General features: G+C 47.3%; 2 protein-coding genes across 4 annotated transcripts; both read left to right on the top strand.

The window, feature by feature from the left end:
- The first annotated feature begins 320 nt into the window (after positions 1 to 320).
- LOC139834065 (uncharacterized) lies at positions 321 to 944 on the top strand. The gene has a single exon (XM_071824447.1). The coding sequence runs from the start codon at positions 321 to 323 to the stop codon at positions 942 to 944; it is 624 nt and encodes a 207-aa protein (XP_071680548.1).
- Positions 945 to 2,625: 1,681 nt separating this feature from the next.
- On the top strand, positions 2,626 to 7,044 carry LOC127319213 (probable protein phosphatase 2C 60). 3 transcript variants are annotated; one of them, XM_051349444.2, is made up of 6 exons: positions 2,626 to 2,805; positions 2,925 to 3,009; positions 3,865 to 4,275; positions 4,403 to 4,770; positions 5,421 to 5,657; positions 6,420 to 7,044. In XM_051349444.2, exons 3-6 carry the CDS (start codon positions 3,966 to 3,968, stop codon positions 6,672 to 6,674), a joined length of 1,170 nt encoding a protein of 389 aa, XP_051205404.1. In that variant the 5' UTR covers positions 2,626 to 2,805; positions 2,925 to 3,009; positions 3,865 to 3,965; the 3' UTR covers positions 6,675 to 7,044. The 3 variants fall into 3 exon arrangements, with proteins under 3 accessions (XP_051205404.1, XP_051205407.1, XP_051205406.1); XM_051349447.2 differs by lacking the exon at positions 2,925 to 3,009; XM_051349446.2 differs by lacking the exon at positions 2,925 to 3,009 and having other exon boundaries at positions 3,858 to 4,275.
- The last annotated feature ends 3,141 nt before the right edge of the window (positions 7,045 to 10,185 follow it).

Raw genomic sequence — 10,185 nt, 5'->3', positions numbered from 1 at the left:
GGCACCCACAAGGCTATGGACAAGCCGCGCTCGCGTTTTTTCTGGGAAGGCGTGGGGGATAAGCGCAAGTACCACATGGTGGATTGGGCCACGGTGTGTAAACCCAAGGCGTTGGGGGGCACAGGGTCATGAACACCAAGGCCATGAACATCGCTCTCATGGTCAAATGGATCTGGAAGCTGTACCAAGGTGCTGAAGGTCTATGAGCAGACCTGATTAGGGCTAAGTACCTGCGGGGCAGGGACCTCTATGCGGGAGGGGTCCCAACTCATGGCTCCCAATTTTGGAATGCAATACAAAAGATTAAGTGGCATTTCAAAATGGGGGCCAAACATAGGGTGCGGAACGGAAGGAGGACTTACTTCTGGACGGACTGGTGGACGGGCATTGGTCCACTAAGGACGAGATTCCCTAGGCTGTTTAGTTGCTGTGAGTCCCCGTTCATCACCGTCGAGGGGGCGAGGGTGCACGACGGGGCGCCAGGGGAATGGCGCCTCCGCTTCCGACGCCAATTGGGTCTTGCAGAGCGGGTCGAATGGGACAATCTCTGCAGGGAAGTACAGGGGCTTCCCACGGACCATACGGAAGACGAGGTGTCTTGGGCCTTAGAGCCTTCGGGCGCTTTCTCGACTAGCTCGGTCTATGTTCGTCTGGCGCAAGGGGCGGCTATTGCATCGTTCAAGGATGTATGGCGGACCAGAGTTCCACCTAAGATCAAGGTGTTCCTCTCGCAACTGATTAGGGGGCGGCTGCCCTCGGGGGAGCAGCTGCTTAAGCGCCATGGACCGTCCAATGGACTGTGTGCGCTTTGTGGTGCCTGGGAGGACTGCAACCACATTTTCTTCACCTGCCCAACCGCGAGACTGATGTGGGCTGGGGTGAGGGAGCTCCTTGCGTGCAATTGGAACCCGGCGGGGGCCAGGGACTTCATTGCACTCGCTTAGGGCTTGAGCAACCCCCTCCGAAGGCTGGCTTGGTTTACGTTTGCGGCGCAATGCTGGACGCTTTGGAACATTCGCAATAAGCTAGCTATAGAGGGAAAGATGATCGGCAACCCGGCTGACGTGTTCTATCAAATGTCTATTCATATGCAGTGCTGGAGGGTTCTGGTCAGACCGAGGGACATGGACTTGCTGGACTTGGCGGTGGGAGACGTCAGGAGGCTCTACTCGCGGACGCGGTCTGAGGGGACATGAGGACTACATCTTCACCTTGAGCGGCTTTATCGAGCTTTCAGGATATCAGGAGTCTCGTGGTGTGGGTTAGGTCTTGCCGTGAGGAGTTGGGAGCTTTGTATGAACTTGTATGCGAACTTATCTTCCTATGTGTGTGGTTGGTGTTGTGTTGTACCGAAACTTATGTTTGTGTGGCTTTATCTATAAAGCTGGGCCGATGGGCCTTCTATTTAAAAACAAACACAGGAACAGACATGTTGTTAGAGTTTGTGGTCAGCTGGGAATGAAAAGGGGGCCATGTTTGTCAGAAGCAGAACGGGCAATCTCGTTAGCGTTTGGGCCTTTTTTTCCCTCCAAATTAGGTGAGGCCGATGGATGAGGAGATGACCATGGACGGTCAGGACAGACCAGGCAGGTAGGTGAGTGAAGGAGGCGGCAAAGTGTCACTATCAATGTTTACACGACGACTACGGATGCACAGAGGGATGATTGGTTAATTAAGAAAATCTCACAAGGATCATAGTGAAACATAAATCTAATTTTACCTTTCATTGCCTATCTAAGAAAAATTATGAAATTCTTTAGCGCGCCCACCGACGAACCGCTCTCGATCGAAAAAAGGTCTCGGCGGCGCGATGCATTTGCCCCCAACTACAACGCCAAGCTGATGGTCCTTGCCTCCTTAATTTGTCCGCCGCTTCGACGACGGGAGGGGTGCGGACCCCGATGCCCCGGCTCCGTCTTATAGTTAGGGTGGGCCTAGTGTTTTCTTGGGGCGTTACTTCTATGGCGGAGATGAACCAGTGGCATCGGGGGCAGGTGGCCCGGTCATCTCGACGATCTCTGGATCCGGCGAGGTCTGGTGGTCGGAGATCGACAATTTTGTGGCTGGCAGTGCCAGGTACTTTAGTTGTGCTTGGTGTCTTGCAGTTGAGCGCGTGGATGACGACAAACGGCAGCGTTCCGCTTCTTCGATTACGTCAGATGAAGTTAACAATGTCGGGGAACTGGTGGCCACGGGGAAGATTCTCCACCGATGCTTTGTTGGATTATTTTTCGATATCGCAGTATCAAGATAGAAATTGTTTCAGTTTGATCAGCATATGGGATGGTAAGCCACGTGTATGCGTAAGAAAGGGCTGATGCTATTGTCGATTGCAGTCTCCATCGTTGAAGCGTTGGAGCACGACATTCTTTCATGCATGCGAGGACCTCGATGATCTGGTATGGGAAGAGGGTGAAACTGTGATTTTACTTCCTGTGGGTCTCTTCGTGCAAAGTTATAAGCGGATTGTTGTCTAATGTAATATACGGTTGTTTAAAAAAACAAAATTGTGGAGTACATATTTGTTGTAACCACAAAACAGTAGCTCGAAACAGGGACCGATCTGCGATTATAGTCCTTGTCGAGGGAAGTCACGTGCTTTTCCTCCTTATCCATCGCGTCCGTGTCCGAGCCCCACACGTCATCAAACGGCCGTTGCACCGCCCGCTCCACTCTCCCGCCGGCGAGCCCTCCGCCGCCCTTCGTGCCCGACGCCGGTCCGAAGGAAGGACGACAGGCAGTTCGCCGACTCACCGTGCTCGTGCTCCTGCTCCGCCCGCGCTGCGTCCGGAGCCGACTCCACGGGTACGTACAAAAAGTCACGACGAGGCCGATCCACTTTGCGCCCCGTGTGTACCGTCCAATCCTTTCCCCTTCTCTCACTATCGCAACTGCTTCTCTCTCCCTCCGTTCGTCTGGACTAGAGACTGGACGCCCAAATCGCGCCGCTCGATCGAGGCCGGCGCCCTCCACGCGACACGCCAATCGCGCGACGGAACGGGAGTAAAGGTGCTGAATTTCTCCCCTGCCCTCCCGCGCGCGCCAAATTCCGAGAAAGAGCCGCCTAGGACCGATGTGGGTATTTGGGGCGAAATTAGTGTGTGGATCATATCATTGTGCATAGTTGTACACGATAGCTTACTTCTTTTGATGGTAACTCAAGTGCCAGTCTTTGTTTATGCGAGGAGATGAGGTTTCGGATAGTTGATTTGTTCAGGGAGTAGTCTTGGTTGGTTCTTAGTTCACATGTCAAGAAATCAATGCTAATTTCTTTTGTTTATACAGTATGGAAAGTGCGAAAGTTCTTTAGTTGCCACTTATTTTACATTTTATCCGAAAAAAATATTGGGTTTAGTGAGTCCCTGCAAGTAAGTTCCTGTCAAATGTTAAGTGTGATGGGAAACGCTCGCTCTCGAGTAAGAAACCTAGTGATGGAGAGCGGCACCGTCGTGTCTTTTGCTGCATCACTTTCATACCTCAACAAAAAATAATACACATTCTAAGGAATTATAGTTGCTGCTGTATGTCTTTTTAGCAATGAAACAAAGCGATGGTCTAGGTTACTCATTAGCGTGTCGTGTCTACTAGAAATGGTAGAGCCTAAAAGCACTAAAACAGGTAGTTTGATTTGATTTTCCCACGTCTGCTTGCAATATGCACAATATGGAATTGTGATTTTCAGTGTTACTAGATGTTAGAGAAACTCTATACTTATGGAAGAAAATAATGGAAGAAACAAAAACTTATATTTTAAATCTGTGTTCCCTTACTGAGTGCAAGCGATGGACTTTAGAGTATTATTAACAAGCCATACCTTGTGATTCATATACTTATACACGCTTTCTTTTTCTTTCGAGGATAAAGGCAAGAATTCTATTGGTGCATTCAGAAGCGAAACTGCGATTTCTTTAGAGAATTGATGAAGCGGCCTCGGAGGCGTATGCGGGTGGGATGACTGATGAGGGATGATAGTAACATTGATGAACTTGCTACGGGCGTGTTGGAGACCGTCATCCAACCGGACAGGCTCCGATGCTACCGGTAGGCAGGACGGACTTTTATGGTACAAGGACACCGGGCAGCATGTAAATGGGGACTACTCCATGGCTGTTGTCCAGGCCAATAACTTGCTTGAGGACCAGTGTCAGATTGAGTCGGGTCCACTGAGCTTTCTTGACTCTGGCCCGTACGGCACTTTCGTCGGCGTTTATGATGGGCACGGTGGACCAGAGACAGCTTGCTATATCAACGATAACCTCTTCAACCATCTGAAAAGTAATTGCTATGCATTACTGTTCTGTTTGTTATCTTTGGTGCTATGGTCACGCTGCTGTGTTTATGCTTGCCTGATAACAAAGAGTGTGGCAGTGATTATCTAGTTCTTCTCTGGTTTCTATTGCAGGGTTTGTTTCGGAGCAAAACTCAATGTCTGCTGATGTGCTGAGAAAAGCATATGAAGCTACAGAAGATGGATTCTTCTCTATCGTCACCAAGCAATGGCCTGTCAAGCCTCAGATAGCGGCTGTTGGGTCATGCTGTTTGGTTGGTGTGATATGTGGTGGCATCCTTTATATTGCCAACGTTGGGGATTCTCGTGCTGTTCTAGGAAAACATGTTAAAGCCACTGGAGAAGTATTGGCTGTCCAACTCTCAGCAGAGCATAATGTGAGCATTGAGTCAGTGAGAAAAGAATTGCAGTCTGTGCACCCCGAGGATAGGCATGTTGTTGTTCTCAAGCACAATGTTTGGCGTGTGAAAGGCCTAATTCAGGTGCGTCCTCTTTCACTTGGAAGACATTAATAGCTTTGTGAAATTTTGATGCAATGGTCATTTCATATTGCGTATTTGCATTGCATTCGGGTGGCCAAAGATAGCTTCAGTTTCATCACCTCGAAGTTAGCCTTGTCTCGTTCTTATCTTTGGAATTGTTTAGTGAATAACCTTCTTCATGTTTGTCCAAGAAACCAAGTGGTAATCAGTAGAGCTGTAAGGGGGTAGAAATGCAATTAATCCTTGTGGATGACAATTATCCACTCAGTGTGATGGATGATTAATGCAGTGCTGCAATATTTTTTGGGCAGCGCCACAGTGGGCAACTTGAGAATAATTGGGTTTCTTTTGCATTGCTAGTACCTGTATCATCTACTTGCTAGTGCTATTTCTCATGGCATGGGTAGTTACTACTAAAGGTTTATGTGAAGAACATTTGTCATGTGTCAGTCAGATCAATGTCATCACCCCACTTAACCATTCAGTAGTAAAAATAATGTTGAAATGTGTTGCTGTATGAGTAATAGCTATGGCGGTATTTGCTGCTTGTAGTATGTTTCTCATATTCTTCCCACGGGCCAACTTAAGATATTTTTACCATAGGACCAAATGAAGATTATTGATTTTTCATTCTTTGTTGTATGTTGCAGGTCTGCAGATCGATAGGTGATGCCTATCTAAAAAAACAAGAGTTCAACAGGGAACCTCTGTATGCAAAGTTCCGCCTCCGTGAACCTTTTAACAAGCCCATCCTAAGTTCAGAACCCTCTATTTGTGTGCAACCGATACATCCACATGATCAGTTTCTCATATTTGCGTCTGATGGACTTTGGGAGCACTTAACCAACCAGGAGGCTGTTGACATTGTTCAAAGTAACCCTCGTAGTGTAAGTTTCTCACTCCCATGTAAATCAAGTAACCTGACCAAAATAATGCTATAGTGCTTGCCATATTCTACTACAGCTGCACATGTCATTACAGTGTGCTGCTTCAGATTAGTTTTTTCGTTAATATATTCCAAACTCAGAATTAACATACTGCTTTTATGAAATTACGATTTATTTTCCAGCATATGGAGCATGGAATATTTGTTTGATTAGCTAACCAGCATGCCGAACATATGCATTGCATTGTGCTCTGAGTATACGTTTATGAAATTATTATTTAGCTTCTATCTGAAAACAACAATTTGCATATAGAATTGACCTTGTAAAATAACATGGATGGTTCTCTTCTCTCCTCAAATTACAAATTACACATTACCATGGCTTTTGTGCATATAAAATCCATCAATAAAACTGTCACCAAAGTCTTGATGTGGCATGGTTTACAGGTTCTAATTGAAAATAATTTTTTTTGACAATTTATGGTTTCCATGGAGTGGGTTGAAATCAATCAGTCCTACGGCTGAAGCTTAGCATCAAAATTGCTTTAATCTTATTATCGCAGCTTTGGTGGAAGCTTAGCAAGTGTACAAGTTCTATAGAAAATAGAGCCCATGACAACTTATGGTTGCCATGGAGTCTGGGTTAAAATTTATCACTGTTATGGTTGAAGCTGAGCATTAAAAAAAAACTAAAACATTGATATCGCCTAGCCCTTATTCCTATTTAGAGGTTCTTACTGGCTCACACTCTTTGATTTCTCAGGGAAGTGCTAGGAGGCTCATAAAATCAGCTTTACTAGGAGCAGCCAAGAAAAGAGAGATGAGGTATTCTGATCTCAAGAAGATTGACCGAGGTGTCCGGCGCCACTTCCACGATGACATAACCGTCATCATACTCTTCCTCGACTCGAGCCTTGTAAGTAGGGCGAGCACCTACAGGGGCCCTACTGTTTCTCTAAGAGGCGCTGGGGTGAGCCTGCGCAGCAGCACACTCGCGCCTTATGGGTCGCAGATGTAGGCCTCTCCAAGCAGGTGCCTGGAGGAACTGATGGCGCACCCTAACCCTCCTTCATTGCCACGTGGTAAATGTCAGGCACGTTGGCCAAAATCATCCCCTCAATGATGAAGAAGAAATGGAGAGGCACATACAAAGGGACTCTTCTCCAGGCTCTTTAAATCTCCATAACTACCATAGTAATTAATGTACTTTGTTTTGAGATTGACTGAGGAAGAATAGGTAGGTGTTTCTTTGCTGTGCTGCTGCTGAGAAACAGATGTCTTCTTGGTTATACCTCTCAGGAATTTTAACATCAGTGCGTATATGATTTAAAATAAACCCAAAAGGAGTAACTTATTATCTAACCTGTAAATGCACTGTTATTTGCTGATGGATGTTAGTATCAACTGGCATTTCTATTCGATTGCCAGCGAAAAATTTAATCTGGTTTCCTCTCACACTGGGTAACTACTGCACATGTATTAATAAATACGTATTCTCACTGTTTTATTTTCCGTTGGCACTTCTTTAGGTAATTACTGATTCTGTCAGTACACACCTTTTTATGTGTTCTGCTTGGAGAAAAGTTTCTACTCGCCACTTGGATGTCATCTTTTTCTTTGATTTTGCTGATTATGTGGTTGTTTTTGTAGCCTTCGAGTTGGTTCTTTTGCTGAGAGGATTTTTTTCCACTTGAGTCGTATTATCTGAGCTTTTCACAAAATTTTGTGAGCGAATTTTCGTTCCTAGAGACTATTTTTCCTGGAGAATTCTCTCAATTTTCATGGGTTTTAACTACGCATCTGTAAAATGGATTGACATTGACATAGATGGAAGTTTGATATCAGCGACAATCACTTACGATATTATATTTGGGAGCGACTATGGTTCTTTGGAGAGGTAGCTTAATTTCAGTTGCAACTTGCAAGTCACATGCAGTAACTGAAAAATCTATGTTTTAGCAAAAAAAAAAAGTCAGTTGTAAGTTGCAACTCCCGTTCAACTGAAACATGCAACCCATATGAAACTAGGAAAATCTCACTTATAACTTATTATAACTCATGTAACCCATATGAAGCTAGAAAAATCTCACTTGTAACTCATGTACAACTCATAAGCTATGCAGTCCACATCCCATGGTTCTAGAGTTGAATGAAGTCTAACTTAATTCTCACTGAAATGAGATTTAACAAAATCTTTTTTTATTTACCAACTGTGCTTATGACTCCATGACATTAACATTTCTAACTTTGACTACTAATATTTGTTGAGCGAACTAAAATATACTTGAGCTGATAAAGTGAAAATAATATCACTAGATTCTTAATAGTACAAAATAGTCAAATATGCCCATACGTAAAACTGTAATGGTCAAATATGCACATTGGAGATCATGCTCATATATAAGTCATATATATTATTATTACGAACTAAAAGAGTATAAGGAATTTCGTACAATCTCACGACAAGGGAAGTAATAGGGTTCGTCTGTCTATCTGATCATTCTGAGTTGTCTGCAGTTGATCATCCATCTATGCTGCTACATCTATGGTCATCGTGTACACATTGATGGCGAGGCTTCACCTTCACTCAGCTACCTACCTGCCTCTGCCCCTGGTATGACCTACTGGCTACTACCTCCATCTTAAATTGCAAGCCTTATATTATTTTTAGAAAATCAAACTATGTTAAATTTAACTAAATTTTTACCAAAAAAAATTAACGTGCGAAATAATTATATAGATAGTAAAATATATTTTTATATGGTATCTACAAAATATCATATTTGTTGATAGATTTTTCTAAAAGTTCGGTCAAACTTCATTTGGTTTAGAGATAGTAATTAGGAAGAAAAAAGTCACGGGCCTAATTAACGAGCATGCTGAGATCGATCAGTCTATCCCAGCACCTAGCGCCTGGATCGGATCAAGTCTGAACTGACTGTAGATGCAGTACCCTCTAAACCAACCGTTCACACGACCTACAAGTGTAGGGAGATTTCGACATATGGGAAATAAATGACGAGTTTATTATGGCTGTACTTGGGCCAAACAAGTGTGCGGATTGTAAAGGTTCAGACATACTACATGTCAGCAGGAAGAAAAAATGCAACTAATATCCGATCTGTCTATATGGTAGACGTCAGTCGGTGCTCACGACAAGATGGCACTTTCAAGTAAGGTAGATGAGCAGATACCGCCATATCCGATAGGGGAGAGCTGAGCGTCCCCCGGGGGATTAAATCTCCCGATCCCCCGGGTCCTCCGCTTGACACGTGTTCCTTTTTTCTTCCGCTTGAGTCCAGGTCCGTATGCACATGCACAGACAAATCCCGCAGGCTCTCAAATAAGACACTGCCTCGCATCATGAACTCGAGGCGATCCCCAACCCGCGAGAGCCTCGCTCGCCGGAGAGGACACCATTGGAGAGAACGCGGCATGAGAAGACATTGATTCATACTCGCCGACCACCGGCGGTAACACCGTCGACCAGTGCGGCCAACCGACGCCGGCAGCACCCGCTGCCACGACTAGCACTAGCAGCAACGTGCCTCATCGCCGGCAGCACTCGCAGCCTAAGCTCGCCGGCGTCGACCGCGCTTGTAGCACCGCCACCGGCCGGACGAGCAGCGCCAGCCGGGCAGACGTAGCGTGCGCCGCCGCCGCTGAAGCAGAGCCGTCGGCCGGCCTTTGCTAAGCGTCGCCGGCGGGATCAGATAAACGCCGCCGCTGCAGCAGTAGCCGGTCGGAAATAGCGCCGCCGCCGACGGGGACGTAGCGTGCCGCCGACGGTTGTAGCAGAGCCGCCGGCAATGCAGCACCGCTGCTAGTTGCAGCAGCCGCCGTGAAAAGTAGCAGTGCGCCGCCGCCGCTTAAACAGAGCCGTCGGCCGGCCTTTGCTAAGTGCGCCGCCGGCGGGATGCAGTAGATAAACGCCGCCGCTTGCAGCAGAGCGCGGCTGGAAATGTAGCAGCGCCGCCGCCCGCAGCACCGCCGCCGACGGGACGTAGTAGTGCCGCCGCCGGTTGTAGCAGAGCCTCCGGCCGAAGTAGCAGTGCACCGCTGCGCCAGGCAGCGAGCCGGGCGGAAAGTAGCAGCGCCGCCGCCGGTTGCAAAGAGCCGCCGCCCGAAGTAGCAGTGTCGCCGTCGGTTGCGCAGCCGCTGGCGCCGGCGGACGCAGCGACGCCACCGCCGCTGGAGCAGAACAACCGACCGGACGTAGGAGCGCCACCGCCTTCGGTAGAATCGCCGCAGGCCGAACGTAGCAGTCGTCGCCGCCCATGTCTTTGCAGTTCCCGTAGCCCGCGACGCCGGCGAACGGAGGCGATGAACTTGGCCATGCGGGGCTTCCTGCATCTGAAGCTCGAAGCAGATAGTAACGGAGGCGGGGAACCGTGAGGAGCCGAGCGTGCCTAGGATGGGCCAAATCGACGGCGGCGGCAAGAATAGAGGCGTCGGTGAGCGTGTCTCGTCTGGGAGAAAAGAGAGGAACGAGAAGACGAGAGATTGATGAGGAGATAAGATTTGAGTGG

Source organism: Lolium perenne, chromosome 7 (genome assembly GCF_019359855.2).
Source record: "Lolium perenne isolate Kyuss_39 chromosome 7, Kyuss_2.0, whole genome shotgun sequence".
In the NCBI taxonomy this organism is placed as follows: Eukaryota; Viridiplantae; Streptophyta; class Magnoliopsida; order Poales; family Poaceae; genus Lolium; species Lolium perenne.
This window is presented reverse-complemented; position numbering and strand designations above follow the sequence as displayed.

Bases quoted from the DNA above. Each gene is read 5' to 3' on its own strand.
- LOC127319213 (XM_051349447.2), top strand. From the start codon at position 3,966: ATGATAGTAACATTGATGAACTTGCTACGGGCGTGTTGGAGACCGTCA. The intron at 4,276-4,402 runs GTAATTGCTATG...TTTCTATTGCAG, and splicing joins CCTCTTCAACCATCTGAAAA to GGTTTGTTTCGGAGCAAAAC. The intron at 4,771-5,420 runs GTGCGTCCTCTT...TGTATGTTGCAG, and splicing joins GTGTGAAAGGCCTAATTCAG to GTCTGCAGATCGATAGGTGA.
- LOC139834065 (XM_071824447.1), top strand. From the start codon at position 321: ATGGGGGCCAAACATAGGGTGCGGAACGGAAGGAGGACTTACTTCTGG.